The sequence below is a fragment of the Myotis brandtii genome, unplaced genomic scaffold, assembly GCF_000412655.1.
Source record: "Myotis brandtii unplaced genomic scaffold, ASM41265v1 scaffold17, whole genome shotgun sequence".
Lineage (NCBI taxonomy): Eukaryota > Metazoa > Chordata > Mammalia > Chiroptera > Vespertilionidae > Myotis > Myotis brandtii.
In genome coordinates, this window is record NW_005356259.1 from 3,402,503 (window position 1) to 3,419,087 (window position 16,585).

The 16,585-nt window shown below is 41.1% G+C and overlaps 2 protein-coding genes across 2 annotated transcripts in view; one reads left to right on the plus strand and one right to left on the minus strand.

The window, feature by feature from the left end:
* The window catches only part of FBXL13 (F-box and leucine-rich repeat protein 13), a 156,339-nt gene that overhangs the window by 132,800 nt on the left and 6,954 nt on the right, over positions 1 to 16,585 (plus strand). Inside the window, exon 18 of the mRNA XM_005862988.2 lies at positions 13,712 to 13,846. Coding sequence (XP_005863050.2) covers positions 13,712 to 13,846 — 135 coding nt within the window. The remainder of the gene's footprint in view (positions 1 to 13,711; positions 13,847 to 16,585) is intronic.
* The window catches only part of FAM185A (family with sequence similarity 185, member A), a 77,289-nt gene continuing 60,735 nt past the window's right edge, over positions 32 to 16,585 (minus strand). Inside the window, exon 8 of the mRNA XM_014536962.1 lies at positions 32 to 151. Coding sequence (XP_014392448.1) covers positions 62 to 151 — 90 coding nt within the window. The 3' untranslated portion in view covers positions 32 to 61. The remainder of the gene's footprint in view (positions 152 to 16,585) is intronic.

Below are 16,585 nucleotides of genomic sequence, written 5' to 3' on the forward strand. Positions count from 1 at the left end.
CTTTGGTGTGTGTGTGTGTGTGTGTGTGTGTGTGTGTGTGTGTGTGTGTATGTGGTGGCTTTTATCCAGTTTTACCCCTTCTAAGGTTCACACTTCCAGGCATGTGGTAATCTTTCTCCTCTGTGCCTCCTCCAGCCCAGTTATTAAGTTTCTAAACAAATAAGACAAAGGAGGTGGGGAGGAGAAAGTGATGCATAAAGTCAATTCCACAATTCCTTTATCTAGATTTACAAGAGAGAGAGGAAGGGAGTAACATAAGATGAGATGTTTGAATTATCTACAATTTGTCAGAAACTTTTTTCTTGTTATTTATAAAAGGTAACTATAGGAGAGTCTCTTTTTATCATAAGACATTGAAAACTTTTATTTTACCTGGTACATAATGATTTAATGAGAAAAACAAGTAATTAAGCATTTTTACACTGGTTAGGTTTTTCAAGAGTCATGAACTACCTCATTGTAGTGTTTTACTGAAAACCACAACACATGCAGATTGAACATGTGTAGTCTCAGTATTGAGTTTTTAGGATTTGGTTTTCATTACTTTCTTCAACTTGAGTTTTTTTTTTATAGAACATTAGACATTCAATGATCATGTTAAATTAAAATTATTTGGTGCTCATGAAGACACACATTTTGGGGTGTTCATGAATTGGTAGAATTAAAATCGTTAAAATAGCCATAATACCCAAAGCAATCTACAGATTCAATGTAATCTCTATTAAAAATACCAATGGCATATTTCACAGATCGAGAACAAACACTCCAAAATGTGTATGGAACCAAAAAAGACCCCAAATAACTGTAGCATTCTCAAGAAAAAACAAAGTTGGAGGGATCACAATATCAGATATCAAGTTATACTACAAAGCTACTGTAATCAAAACAGTCTGGTACACCCTAGCTGGTTTGGCTCAGTGGATAGAGTGTAAGCCTGCAGACTGAAGGGCCCCAGGTTCAATTCCGGTCAAGGGCACATACCTGGTCAGGGCTCATGCAGGAGGCAACCAATCATGTGTTTCTCTAACATCAATGTTTCTCTCTGTCTTTTCCTCTCTCTTCACTCTCTCTAAAAATCAATGGGAAAAAAATATCCTTGGGTGAGGATTAAAAAAAAAAACCCCGACAGCCTGGTACTGGCACAAGAACAGGCATATAGATCAATGGAACAGAATGGAAGCCCCAGAAATTGACCCAAGCCATTATGGTCAATTTATATTTGACAAAGGAGGCAAGAACATACAATGGAGTCAAGACAGTCTCTTCAATAAATGGTGTTGGGAAAATTGGATAGATACATGCAAAAAAATTTGAAACTAGCCCACAAACTTAAACCATATACAAGATTGAACTCAAAATGGATAAAAGACTTAAATGTAAGTCGTGAAACCATAAAAATCCTAGAAGAAATCATAGGCAGCAAAATTTCAGACATCTTGTGTTACAAATGTTTACAGATACATCTCCTAAGGCAAAGAAAACTAAGGAGAAAATAAACAAATGGAACTGCATCAAAATAAAAAGCTTCTGCACAGCAAAAGAAACCATTAACAAAATGAAAAGGGAGTCCACTGTATGGGAGAACATATTTGGCAATGATACATCTAATAAAGGGTTAATATCTAAATATATAAGGAACTCATACAACTTAACAAAAGGAAGACAAACAACCCAATGAAAAATGGTCAATAGACACTTCTCCAAAGCAGACATACAGAAGGCCAAGAGACATATGAAAAAATGCTCAAAGTCACTGATCATCAGAGAAATGTCAATTAAAATGACAATGAGGTATCACCTCAGACCTGTCAGAATGGCTACCATCAACAAATCAACAAATGACAAGTGCTGGCGAGGATGTGGAGAAAAGGAAACCCTAGTACATTGCTGATGGGAATGCAGACTGGTATAGCCATTATGAAAAACAATATGGAGTTTCCTCAAAAAATTAAAAATAAAACTCCCATTTGACACCATAATCCCACTTCTAGGCACATTTCCCAAGAAATCATAAATGCCAATCAGAAAGGATATATGCACTCCTATGTTCATAGCAGCACAATTTACCATAGCTAAGATTTGGAAACAGCCTAAGTGCCTATCAGCAGATGAGTGGATTAGAAAACTGTGGTACATCTACACAATGGAATACTACGCTGCAAAAAAAAAGCGAAGCGAAATAAGCCAGTCAGAGAAAGACAAGTATCACATGATCTCACTCACATGTGGAATCTAATGAATAAAATAAACTGATGAACAAAATAGATCCAAAGACATAGAAGCATGGAAGAGACTGTGGAATCTTGGAGGGAAGGTGGGGGTGGGTGGGTAGGAAGAGATCAACCGAAGAATTTGTGTGTATATATGCATAACCCATGGACACAGACAATAGGTTGATAAAGGACAGGGGTAGGCTAGAAAGGGTCCATGGAGGGGGCAGAAGGAGACACATGTAATACTTTCAACAATAAAGATGTAAAAAAATAAGATGAAAGTTAGATATAAGGGCAGAGGGGAGAGAGGACAGCTATTTAGATTAAAGGTAACATAAGTTGCCCTAACCGGTTTGGCTCAGTGGATAGAGCATCAGCCTGCGGACTTAAGGGTCCCAGGTTCGATTCCGGTCAAGGGCATGTACCTTGGTTGCGGGCACATCCCCAGTAGGGGGTGTGCAGGAGGCAGTTGATCGATGTTTCTTTCTCATCGATGTTTATAACTCTATCCCTCTCCCTTCCTCTCTGTAAAAAATCAATAAAATATATTAAAAAAAATAAAGGTAATATAAGTTGAGAGGTTTTTGGTATCATCCACAGGAGAGAGGATGGCAGCTTGAACAAAGGCAGTAACAGTGAGGTTGGAGAGAAGGGAATGCAATGGAGAACTTTTAGGTGGCAAAATCCATGAGACTTGATAATTTGGATGTGGACAGGGGTGAAGACATGGTTAAGGATGATCTACTTACATCTGGCTTGCCTGCCTGGGAGTTTGTGGAGCCCTCATTTTCAAGCCCTTTTCACAGCCAAGTCACGTAGCCAGGGCTATGAACTACCAAGTCCTATTCAGCATTTTGGCATTTATTGTGGCACTTTCTCTTCTTGTGAGTGATTTTCTCTGTGCTTCCTCTAAGCTCTCTGTACCCCTCAACTTGTATAAGTCTTTTAAGCATTCCCTCTCCCACTCTCTCCAAAGGCGTGTGGTGGCTGCAGGCAAGCTAAGGGAGCTCTGTTGGAATTTGTTACTGTTTTTACTCTATTTACAGGTAATTTCAAGAATGTCATTGTTCTCCAAACTCAAACATGGCCTCCTCTTATCTTTTATTATGAAAAAGTATCTCTAACAGATAAGGATATCTGTTTTTTAAAGCCCCGCGACCAGAATGCAGTGGGTATATTTATAATTACATGAGAAATAAGAGGTATGTGGTGGAGTTTCAGCCTCATCTACTCTTCTGTGTTTTCTGTCTAGTTTGTATTCTTCACAAACTGGTTTACTGATATCTTGCAAATGGCATCACTGAGGAATTTTAAGAGCCTAGTTGTAGCCTGGGTTAATGTCATGTTCTCTGATGATCACAAAGGTATCTAAAAACTTTGTTTATGGGGTATAAGCAGCAGCAGAGATGCTAGAACCTCTGCTTCCCTCATTGTTCTTTCAGAGCCCCCTCTTTTGAGACCTTCAATCTTGCCTTAACTGCTTGGACATGAGATAACAAGTTCCTTTTCTCCTTTAATCTTCCCTGTGTTTTAACTTTTTATTCATTCTCGGGTTGCAAACTTTTATTTTTGCTATTTATTTGACCCTTAATTTAATAACAGATTTATCTTGATTTACAAATAGAAAGGGAAGTAGAGAAGATGGATCAAGGAATAAGGGAGGGTGGCCGTGTGGGGCAAATCACGAGTCACTTCATAGTTGGGAGAACAGCAGAGCGAGATCTATTGCTATTTATTTGGCTTTCAGCCTGACCCAGTACTGCTCAGTAAGTCAAGCAGATCTATAGATGTGGGTCTGCTCCACGCTGAGTCCAATTGGGGGCTGAGAGTTCAGGGACCTCAGTCCTGTATCCTGGACTACCTGTACTATAAAATTGAGACCCTTATAATTAGTGTGGAGAATTTACATGGACACTCAGGACAGAAGGTCTAGGAGTACCCACCTCACTCAGCAACAGTCCTGAGTCCTCCTCCCCAAGAATGGCCTTTGGCCAGTCTGTTCTGGACATTTCTTTCTAGAGTGTAAGAAGAGTTGGATTTATGTCTTGCCCTAACATTCATGTTGAATTCATTCTTGCCCAAACAGCAAAAACTGGATTACTTTCCAGGGACTCTTTTCTGATTTTAAACTCTTATTTTAAATCACTATTTTTTTCTGACTAGTTATAAAATGTTTATGCAAGATTCTCATCAATTAATTTCATAAGTTGATAGACTTCACCCCCTAGTGCTTAACCACAATTGATTTTAGAGGCCTTTGACACATACTGACTTACAATGCCAAGGATGATGTGTTGACTCCACATAGCAACACTTTTTAAAAAGCCAACATGAATTTCTATTTGGTTTCTAAGATTAAATCATTCAAGAATTGTCAAAGCATGAGATTTCAATAGCCCCACCTCTTCTCCAGGAATAGTTAAAGCAACACACGTAGGACCCCTTTACAAAATGGCCTTAATCCTTGGCCTTTGGGGTGGTGGATGCTCTGAAATCTCCTGTATGGAGAGATGGGACATCTGGAGGTCTGGATACTTTATCTCTTGGCCATACTGCTCAGAAAAATTCTTTACCTTTTCCAATACTCCAGGTTACTATTAGGAATTAATTGACTAAACTGTCTGTGATGAAGATCCCAGAAGGTCCCAGGTTCAGAATAATTTTACAGAGTCTTGGTTGAGGGAAATAAGGAATCCCTCTGGTAGAATTAAGAAATGGGTATCTGGTATCTTAAGGAAAAAGCAACTCCCACAAAACCTGAAACAAGTAAGAGCTTTGTTACAGAAATCTGTGCTATCCATGCCAAGAATGGACTCCTAGAATTTATAATAGAACAACATACACTTAAGAGAACCAAGTACCTAGAATCAACTGAGAATGACAAACTCCTAACAAGATACCTACACATTATTTTGCCCCCAAGTACCTAGAATCAACTGAGACTCACAGACAAACTCCTAACAAGATACCTACACATTATTTTGCCTTCAAAGGCTGTGAGCAAAAGAATTAAGCTTGCTATCCTCTGTTGCTTCGCAGAGTAGTGTGTTTCCAATTTTAGAGACAATTCAATAGGATTAGAAATTTGCTAAACTTCAAAGGATGTGGGATTTGATGGCTTGTCATTTTCCCACAGTCTTAAGGTTCTGAGGGATACTGAAGTCATGGGTACCATGTTTTCTTGGCTGATAAATAGCTGACTCGTAAGAAAACCCCATACCAGCCCTGGCTTCTTGCCCACTCCCACTGGGGAGAGCCATTCTCAGACAACTGAAGCACTGATGGACTCACTGAAAGAATGTGCACATCTGTTATTTTCATGAAAAGAACTCCAAAGAGAATGTGTTTAAAGGGAGATAATCCTTGGGAGTCCTCTCCCAACCTTGAAGCTGCCCCCGGGACATTAGTTTATCCTATGTTAGACAAAACTTGCCAAGACATCAATAAAACCTGTCAGATCGTCTGAAGGCAAAAATAAAAAGGCAGGAAAAATAAACATCAGAATCCTACTTTTACCCACATAAGATTATGACTTTATGCTTCTTTTGCTTCTTAAACCTAAATGACCAATCTGTCTTTTATCTTTTTTGCTTTGCTATTTGTGCCTCACCTGATATGAACTGAGTTCCTGTGGCATGTCTCACAGGAGCTGTGATTTCTCCATGTTATGACTTCTAATAACCTTCTCTTATCAGATTCCACTTAAATTCTGCACATGGTATTTCCTCATCCCAAAGTCTTCAGCATGTTAAACTATAGATGAGATTGTTCCAGATTTTCTCTGGTTCCACTGCTGACAAAAGCCAGCATTTGTATAGGGCGTATGTCTGCCAAGTGCTTTTAGAGTACACATTTTCAACTTCCAAGAAGCCTGCGAGATGGGTAGACAGTCGTTTTCATTCTCTTCAGATGAGGACTCTCAAGGTTAAATAAATTGCTCAAGGTCACGGACACAACTTCTGTTTCCAGGCCCTCCGTTGACCAGAGGCTCCCTTGATGTCATCTCTTATTCTACATGCTCCCAAATGAAAGATCAAGGCAGCAGCACCCATGGTTCATGAACTCATTATTTCCTAGAGATTCTTAGATGGAAGAGGTCACGAAAGGATGGTGTGACTTTGTCCTTAGAGTAAAAGTTCTGAGTTGCCATTTTCTTGGTGAAGAATGAGAAAGAGAAAACATAGGGTGGCTGGCTGTGCAAATAGACACCTGTCAGCTCTTTCAGGTTGGTTAATATAGCTCAAGTAATTCCCATGCCCTTCTTGTCCCACAGAGGCTTTTGGAGGAGTACCAGGTAACTGGGCCACTGGACACCTTTTTGTTTCACTTATTTTAGAAAAATGGAAAATGTGGATTATACCACAGGCCACAAGAAAAATATTTGATTGGCTTTTGGGTAGTCTAACCCTGGCTCATTTTTATTTAGGCGATAAAGTCTAAAACCTGAAATGGTTGTGGTTTTTTTCCCCAACAAATCCTAATTATAAAATATAATTTAAATATGTTTTGTTGCATTCTTTTCCTAGTCTTCTTTCCAATACACATTCTCTCTCACTGCTTACCCTTTCTGATCTTTAATTTCCCCTCATTTGATGTCTTTTTATGCATTTGTCACATTTTATATTTTAAAAGTAATCCACTTGTTTTCATCAAATACTCAGAGTCTGTGCAGCCAGTAAATTGTCAAAGTTTACTGACAACCAAAGGAGTACTGTTGAGTAGATATCTCAAGAGAAAACATTTACTTTGGCAAATGAGTAAGAAAATCTATTTCGCCGAAACCGGTTTGGCTCAGTGGATAGAGTGTCGGCCTGCAGACTGAAAGGTCCCAGGTTCGATTCCGGTCAGGGGCATGTACCTGGGTTGCGGGCACATCCCCAGTGGGAGATGTGCAGGAGGCAGCTGGTCGATGTTTCTCTCTCATCGATGTTTCTAACTCTCTATCTCTCTCCCTTCCTCTCTGTAAAAAATCAATAAAATATATAAAAAAAAAAAGAAAATCTATTTCAGTGTGACAAGAAAATATTAGAACTTCTATTTAGATTTATCTCATACATTTTATTTGTTTTTACTAGAGACCCGGTGCACAAAAATTTGTGCACTCAGGAGGGTCCCTCAGCCAGGCCTGTGCCCTCTCGGAGTCTGGGACCCCTCGGGTGACGACCACCTGCTGGCTTAGGCCCGCTCCCTGGGGAATTGGGCCTAAGCTGGCAGTCAGACATCCCTCTGGCAGCCCAGCAGCCATCGGGGGATGTCCACTTGCCAGCGGGGAGCAGGCCTAGCTGCAATCGGACATCCTTAGTGCTGCTGAGGAGGCGGGAGAGGCTCCCACCACCACCGCTGTACTGGCAGCCGTCAGCCTGGCTTGTGGCTGAGCAGAGCTCCCCCTGTGGGAACCCACTGACCACCAGGGAGCAGCTCCTGCATTAAGCGTCTGCCCCCTGGTGGTCAGTGTGTGTCATAGTGACCAGTGATTCCCAGTCGCTCTGCCGTTAGATCAATTTGCATATTACCCTTTTGTTATATAGGATAAGACCTGGTGCATGGGTGGGGGCCGGCAGGTTTGCCCTGAAGGGTGTCCCGGATCAGGGTGGGGGTCCTGCTGGGGTGCCTGGCCAGCCTGGGTGAGGGGCTGAGGGCCGTTTTCAGACTGGCCACACCCCCTTCAGGGAGGGGGGGTCCTTCTGGGGTGCCTGGCTAGCCTGGGTGAGGGGCTGATGGCTGTTTGCAGGCTGGCCACAGCCCCCGGCCACCCAAGCTCCCAGTGGAGGCTGGCTGGAAGCAGGTATCTGGGATTTATTTAGCTTCTATAATTGAAACTTTGTTGTCATTTGCGGAGGCCACAGCCAGCCAGAGCAGGCGGGAAGCTTGGCTTCCTCCATCGCTGGGGCAACCAAGCCTCCTGCTTGCTCCAGTTCCGTGGCTGCCAGCCGCCATCTTGGTTGGGTTAATTTGCATATAGTCACTCTGATTGGTGGTGGGCGTGGCTTGGGTGTAGCAAAGGTATGGTCAATTAGCATCTTTGTCTTTTATTAGTGTAGATATGTATGGTTGAAAAATAGGCTCAAAATAAATCTGAGCAAAAGTAACTTCACAGGGCAATCTGATCATAAATTCTGAGTTGGGCAGGTCATGGTGGGTAGTCATACCCTAGGCTTATAACTTCTTTAGTAAAAGGTTTTTAAGCAAGCACTATCCATTTTTCTTGTGCATCTAGGTTAACACAGTTTTGAAATGCCAGAAGAAATCCTCTTTTCCAGACCCCTTAAAGGCATAGCCACCCTCAAGGGAGCACATAATCTCATTATCTATCCTGTACCTTGCTTTCTCCCACCTTTTAGGTAATCTTCCTTACTCTTCCTCCTTAATTCTAAATTTGTAAAAAACAAAACAAAACTGCAAAACTGTCCTTCTCTGGAGCATTTGAGATCTTGCTTCCTGGCCTGTGGTCAGTTTGACTCAAATAAACTCTTATAAAAATTCTCTACAGCAGTGGTTCTCAACCTGTGGGTCGCGACCCCTTTGGCAGTCAAACGACCCTTTCACAGGGGTCGCCTAAGACCATCCTGCATATCAGATATTTACATTACAACTCATAACAGTAGCAACATTACAGTTATGAAGTAGCAATGAAAATAATTTTATGGTTGGGGTCACAACATGAGGACTGTATTTAAAGGGCCAGAAGGTTGAGAATCACTGCTCTACAGGTTTGGGCATTTCTGACATCAACATATGATTTATAAGATATAATACATATTTAAATAGTTGTATGTCTATATCATTTATAAGTAAACTAACATACATTTATTGAAAGTATGTGCTCAAAATATTTTTACTATGGTGTGCATGATTTTAGAAATTTGGTGATCATAGCCACTGAGAAGTAGTGAGTAAAAATAATCGTACTAGCTACTACTTATTGACTGCTTACTGTGAGCCAGGTACTGTTCAATTGCTTTATTCATATTAACTCATTCAAACCTCACAACAACCCTACTCTGTGCTCCAGATGCTCTGCTCTTAACCATCCTCCTACTCTGCCTCCGACAATTATTAAACAGAGTGCAAGGAAGGACCAGACTTGGTGTTCTGAGAGTGATCTGTGGGAGCTCATTCTCCTCACTCCTGAGCTAAGAGGCAGTTATCATTCCTTTGGACACTTTCCCATATTTAACTTCTTCTGCATCATAGATATTGGGGCCACAAAGTTAAATTCGATATAGACTTTGCTCTCCAGAAGCTATAGTCAATGTCGAAGGTAAGACAATTATATAGCTACAGTACAAGTAGAAAGTGAGAAAGACAAAAAAAGAAATAAAATATATAGGAATTTGGAAGAGGCATTTCTTCCAGAGGAATTGGGGAAAACTTCATGAAATAAGCCACTTTTGAGCTGGCTTAAAGCTAATGTTCATTTCCCGAATCGCCATTCAGTAACAAATTTCATCATGAAAGTATCTTTGGAAATATTTGTTTGGGGCCTTGGCCTTGCCCTTTCCCCCTTTCAGAGACCTCTCCATAGTTAAAAGCAGCATGGTCCTCCAAGGTTGGGCCTTAGCTAAGCCTTTCTCAGCCTGAATTCTCTGGCATGGAGGGTGAAAATGCAACTCACCAAGGGAAGAGGCTCTGCATAGTTTGGTTTTGGTGGGAAGGCCCATATTTCCCAACTCAGTGTGCTCAGGCCACTACTCCTTCCTGCTCTGATGAGTAGTGGAACAAAGCTGTCTTTGGTGAAGTGGAGCACTACACCTTAAGCAATATACAAGGCCCAAGAAATTATAGTTTTGAGTTTAATTTATTACTTAAAATTGTGGAAGTTGTGTTTTAGCCTTTGAGGCAGCCTATAATAGTCTTCATTATAGAAAATGTTTCTTGACAGTACAAGATATTTCCATAATTATCAATAAGGGGGGAAAAAAACCCCACAAAACTTGGTACTGTGGTAGAATTAATCAGACCTAATGAGACAAATAGCCAAGAGATGGTGTCATGAAGTATGCAACATTAGGTGAGCTTTTGTAAGGCTGGGAACTGACACCTGTCGAGATGATTTAAATCAGGATTTTGGCAAAAGCACATTATTGTGACAGTCAGTAAATGTGAGTGAAACTCAGTCTCCACTACATACCCCATTTAGAAATGCAGTTATTAATTTCCCTTCCCCCTCTCCCCCCGCCACTAACTCAGCTCAGAAGGTACAGGGGAAAAAACTATTTAACTAAGAGATTTGGAAGTTTTCTTCAAGGTTGTTAACCCACAGCAAAATTGGGTGATATATGTGATGGGAGCCAAACTTGATAATTTTTCTAAAAAATATGTTTTTATTGATTTGAGAGAGAAAGGAAGGGAGAAGGATAGAGAGATAGAAACATGGATGCGAGAGAAACATCGATTGGCTGCCTCCTGCACACCCCCTACTAGAGATTGAGTCTGCAATCCAGACATGTGCCCTGACCAGGAATCTAACTGGCAATTTCTTGGTTCATGGGTCAATACTCAACCACTGAGCCTCACAAGCTGGGCTACACTTGATAATTTTTGCCTTTTCTCTCCATCTTCATTATAAAGGAGTTTGACTTGGAAGAAGTTTAGCCTACCACTTTCCAAGAAAAGAATATCAACTGCACTGGTACATGTATGATTCTGCACCACTAGAGCCAGAAAAGTATATAATAATCTTATCTGTGGGAGAGAAATGGAATTTAATGAGTGATTATGTTGAAACATGCCTGTAGACTTAAGTACTTAATATGACTTACATGTCTCTAAAGGAAAATATGAATATGAGAGGAAAAGTTCTGACTTATTTCTCGGATCTGCACTGATTTATGCCATGCATAAAGCCTTATACCAATTTTTGTGTCTCAGATTTTCCATGGATGGGAATGCTACCATGAATGCATCAAAGACTTTTTAATCATTTTTGCATTATTGTTTAATTTAAACCTCTGAGAAAGTTCAACTTCAAAGAATATTAGAGCTTTTGGAAAAAAAAGGCTTAATGCATAACTGATTCAAGCAGCCCAAGACATTGAGAGATGTCACCAAAGATGGTTTTCAGACACTGAGAGTCTTGAATCTCCCTTTAAAGCTTGTTTCATGTCTTCATAAATTATTCTTACTGTTTAAATATTCCTTTTTGTTTTAAATTTTCTCTGGTTCATTGAAGGCCATCTATTCTCTAAGTAGAAAGCAATGTTATCCTACTCCTTGAAACATAAGAATTCCTGTATTATTAAAACAGAACTCTTTATATCATTGAAGACACATAAAGATTGATCAACCAACTAGTTTGTATTGAGAATCTACTGTATCTTATCCTATATAATAAAAGGCCAGTGGCCATAACGGCATAATGACCAGAACGATCAATCGACCAGTTGCTATGAGGTGCATTGACCACCTCTCAGTCCCTCCCCGCAGCCTGCAGGCTCTGGTTGCTGGATGGCCAACGGGGAACCAGGGTGGGTGGCAGCAGGGCAGGACTGGGGACTGGTGAGAGGGCAGAAGGCAGAAGTCTTGGTCTCTCCCCCCGGCCCTCAGGCTCCCATCGCCAGATGACGAACAGGGAGCCATGGGGACCTGGGGTGAGTGGCGGCAGGGCGGGACTGGCAAGCGAGCGGAACGGATGACTTCTTGGTCCCTCTCCCGGGCCCACAGGCTCTGATAGATCACCCAATGGTGAGCAGAGAACCAGGGTGGGTGGCGGTGAGGCAGGACTGAGGACTGGTGAGTGGGTGGAAGGCAGACCTCTTGGTCCCTCCCTCCAGCCCGCAGGCTCCGATCACTGGATGGTGAACGGGGAACCCCAGGGAACTGGGGTTGGCGGCAGCGGGGCGGGACTGGGGACTGGTGAGCAGGCAGAAGATGGCCCTGATTGCGGGCTAGGCCTAGGGACCCTACCGGCACATGATTTTGTGTGCTGGGCCTCTAGTGGGTGTGAGCGGCAGCTGCTGACCCTGATTGCTTCTCCACCTCCCCCTGCTCCTGAGTGGCAATCGGGGCCAGCAGCCATCTCTCGCACCCACTGCCGGCAACAGCCCCGCTTGCACCTGCAGCTGGCACTGGAGCCACTGCTCACACCCGCTGCTGGCGCCCAGTGCCGGTCCCAGTTGCTCAGCACCATCAATGAGTGTGAGCGGTGGCTGCCGACCTCGACTGCCCCTGGGGGCTTCTCCACCTCCCCTTGTTCCTGAGGGGTGATCGGGGCAGCAGCTGCTGCTCACGCCCACTGATGGTGCCAGCCTTACTCACACCTGCTGCAGGTGCCAGGCCCAATCACTCTGCACCGTCAGCGGGTGTGAGTGGGGCCAGCGCCATCAGCACATGGGAGTGGTGGCAGTGGGAGCAGGGCTGCCAGGAGACAGGGGCCTGGGAGCCATGGCGGGAGGGGCTGGGCGGGGCACAGAGGATGGGCTGAGACCAACCCCTGTGCCCACTGCAGCCTTGAGGACCACAGTTCCTTTCAAGGTGCACAGATTCGTGCACTAGGCCTCTAGTTTTCTTATAAGTATAGTTTTAGTATCTTGAATTAGAAACTTGGTTTCCAATTTCTACTCATCTTGACCTATTCAGATATTTTTACAATTACTGCCAGGTTTATTTTGTGGGTCATTTTGTTCTTGTATAACTGTTGAGTTGTAAACTTTTGACTGTTATTTCCTTGTGGATGCTAATTATCACTCAGTTCTATTGTGGTTTTTTCTTTCTTTTTTTTTTACTGAAAAGAAAATGAAAATTAAGAGAGAATGAAAATTAAGAACCACTGACATATAGGGAAGAAATTCCAATGATTTCCAGGCTTTTACTAGCCCTAGAAATTTCACATGAATATTTTGGCATTTCAGAACAGTTCTAGAGGGTTGATGTTAAAAGTGTTAGATTCAGAACCACATATATGGAGGGTCAACTAAGGGATTGGAGCATCCCTGGATTTGGGTATACACTGGGGTCCTGGAACTAATCTCCTGTGGATACTGGAGGACAACTGTGTTTTCCCTAATTTTAAGAAGAAAATGAGGCTCAGAAAGATCTATACTAATGGGTAGTGGAGATGGAATTACAATTCAGGTCTGCCTAATACCAAAGACTGTGTTCTTTCCATTATATTATACTATCAGCCCTAGAGTGTTAGCCATCTAATTCTCACCTCCAGATTTCTGTTCATCCACTCACTTGGGTGAATATAACGCTAATAATTGCTGACTATGTAGGTAAAATGTCATTAGCGATAACTTCAAGAAAACCAAAATCTATTATCAGGAATTTGAATACTACTAAGTTATTAAGCTTCTGTGTGAATATCTTTTGTTGTAAATTATTTTTAGATGTAATGGCTTTTTTTCCCTAACAAGATGTAACACATCTATATTTCAGAACTGAAATGCATACTAGGTAAACTGCTATGGGTAAGAAGGCTGTATATGTATATAACATTTCAATAAAGACTAAGGAAAATAAAATAAAAAACCCTTTGACTTTGGAATCTCTTGCAGGTATTCTGCAGAGTCTCACAAATCTTGGAACAGTTGGATGTCTCTTATTGCACCCAACTATCAGATGAGTTTATTACAACACTGTCCATTTATTGCCTTAACCTCACATTTCTCAGTATTGCTGGCTGTACAAAGGTATGTGCAGAAGTCAGAGCTCAGAAATATCAAATTGAAGCACTGTTAAAGAACTCAGGCAGGGCAGAAGTGAGAGGTGGACTCACCATATAACTTATTTTTCTTAGCCATGTCTGAGGTATTCATTAGATTTTTTTTCCTTTCCCCAAATTGGAAATAGCTTTATGATTTCATTTGTGTTACAATAGAATATTCATAAAGTTAAAAACAATCCTCACACAAATATTTAAAATGTGTCAAAGATTTACTTAATTAATTAATAAGAGAACCAACAAAACGGTAAAGCCAGTTCTTAGAGCATTTGGTTGAACTGAGCACTTACAGGAACTGAAGAAAGAATGTTGAGATCTGATTATTGAGTTAAGATTTGAAATTGGTTAATGACCCATAAGGTAATCAATCCATAACCTTGGAATTATAGTTTCTACCAGACAAAAATCATTTGCATCTCTTCTGAACAAAAATATAACAAGTTATACCATGTAACTTCACTGAATATGGGCCCTGAAAGTAGAGAGTATGTCAAACAAAGGCATAATTCCATATAAATTCCTCAGGTGGGCCTGTTAATGTTCCAATATAACTTCAAGTGTTTGACTTTTTTTCTTGACATCTATTTATGAAAGAAATATATGCTCACTGTAAAGTATTTGGATTACATATAAAAGCATAAAGGAGAGAGTAAAAATTCATTGTCGTACCACCATCCAGACATAACCATTGTTGTTATTTTATACTTATTCTTGTAGAATTCTGGTATTTTATACTTATTCTTGTAGAATGTACAAATTAGAAAAAGTTATAGAATGTGTTTTGTATTTTTTTTTAAAAGAATACAATCATATTTTCCAAAATACATTGTAACCTACTTTTTTCTCTTAATATACTATGGACATATTTCTATGTCAGGAAATAGATTTGTGCTTCTGGATTAATATGGCAGATTGAGTATACACATATAGTTTTGTTTCCTCTTGAAACGTTACTAAAACTGCAGAAGAAGGGTGAGGGCCCACGTTGATAGGGAAAACAGGAGAAGAGACAAGAGCAACAAAATTTGGGAGCCTGAAAACAGCTGGACTAATTTAGCAGACTAGAGATAGCTTTGAATACTAAATCAACAGTCCACCACCAACATAAGCAGGTCTGGAGCCTGCAGTGTATTCCACCTGTCACCGGTGTCTCAAAGGCTCAGGCCCACGGGGAGCAGCCCAAACTCCACTGTCCTGCAGCCTAGAAACTAAAGAGGATGTTACACAAATAACATATGAAATGAATTACTCTACTTCAAAGATCTAGGGTGGGAAAAAGAAAGGGGGGTTGATTATTTCAGAACCTCAATGTAAGGGAGAAGGGTTTAGCTTTACCAATTATGCAGGTCAAATGCGTATCCTGATTCAGAAAATGTGGTGACCATAATTTGGGCCAATCTAAATATTCCTCACCCAAAACCATAGCCTATGGTCTAGTCCAGTAGTTCTCAACCTTCTGGCCCTTTAAATACAGTTCCTCATGTTGTGACCCAACCATAAAATTATTTTCATTGCTACTTCATAACTGTAATATTACTACTGTTATGAATCGTAATGTAAATATCTGATATACACGATGGTCTTAGGTGACCCCTGTGAAAGGGTCGTTCAACTGCCAAAGGGGTCGCGACCCACAGGTTGAGAACCACTGGTCTAGTCTAATATATTCTACGGTCTAGTCTAATATATTCCACCGATATTTCTTTTGATGAGCCATAAAACACTTTGTGTCTGGCTCATCATTCTAGATTAGGTTTCCCAAAAGCCCTTAGGTTAATCGTGAATGGTCACCTTATCCATCTCCTGGAAACTAGCTTACTTTTTAGATCAGTCCTATGACCCTGTCCTACCCAGCACTAAAATCAGAATAACCTCTGTTCAACAGGACTCAGAGTAGGACCTTGTATCTGGGAGTTAAGAATGTAGCCAGTCCTCTCTGCCTCTAGTTCCCAGCCCCCATAAGTCTGGACACCTCAGTTATTGGAGGCCTTGAGTTTCTGGTCTACAGGAAGTGATGGACTCCTTTTCAGTTCCCCCGGTATCAATAAAACCTAGCACTCTGAACTCCATCTGTTCTGGACTTTTCTATAAACTCTTTTTCTTTCCTTCCCTCGACATTTCTGAGGGCTCCCCATACACACAATAACATCAGATCCTCAGAGACCCACATAGTATAATAGGAATGTCTGAAGGCGTTTTTGTGATAATCAGTTGCAATATTAAACCTTGGTCCTGAGCATGTTCTGGAAAAAGAGCATGCTTAGACAATGACATCTTTTTCCCCAAACTTAAAAAGTGTACATTTCAATTGAATGGTTTTTCTGCATAATTCTCTCAACTTTATGTTAAAAACAAGTCAAGTCTTATGTATGTTTTAGAATGTTCAAACATTTAAAGAAATTACATCCAGTTGGACAAAACATTCCCTTGGAGTGTAATCTAGTTGATTCTTCAGTAAGTCTCAGTTCAATTACAAATTCAAAAGCTAGATCCTAAGTGAAATAATCTAAGAAGTGGAGTTGAATTATTTCTGCAAAACATCTGGGCAAACTTTCAAGATGTTGGAGCCCTCAGCAGAATTTATCTGAGTGAGTTTCGTGTAATGTCTGTGGCTTCTGCTTTTCTTTCTCCCGCTGCCTGCAAACGTCTGTCTCGCTTACTTGTCTTTTCCCAGAACCTTGCTACTTCACATGCAAACCATCAGCAA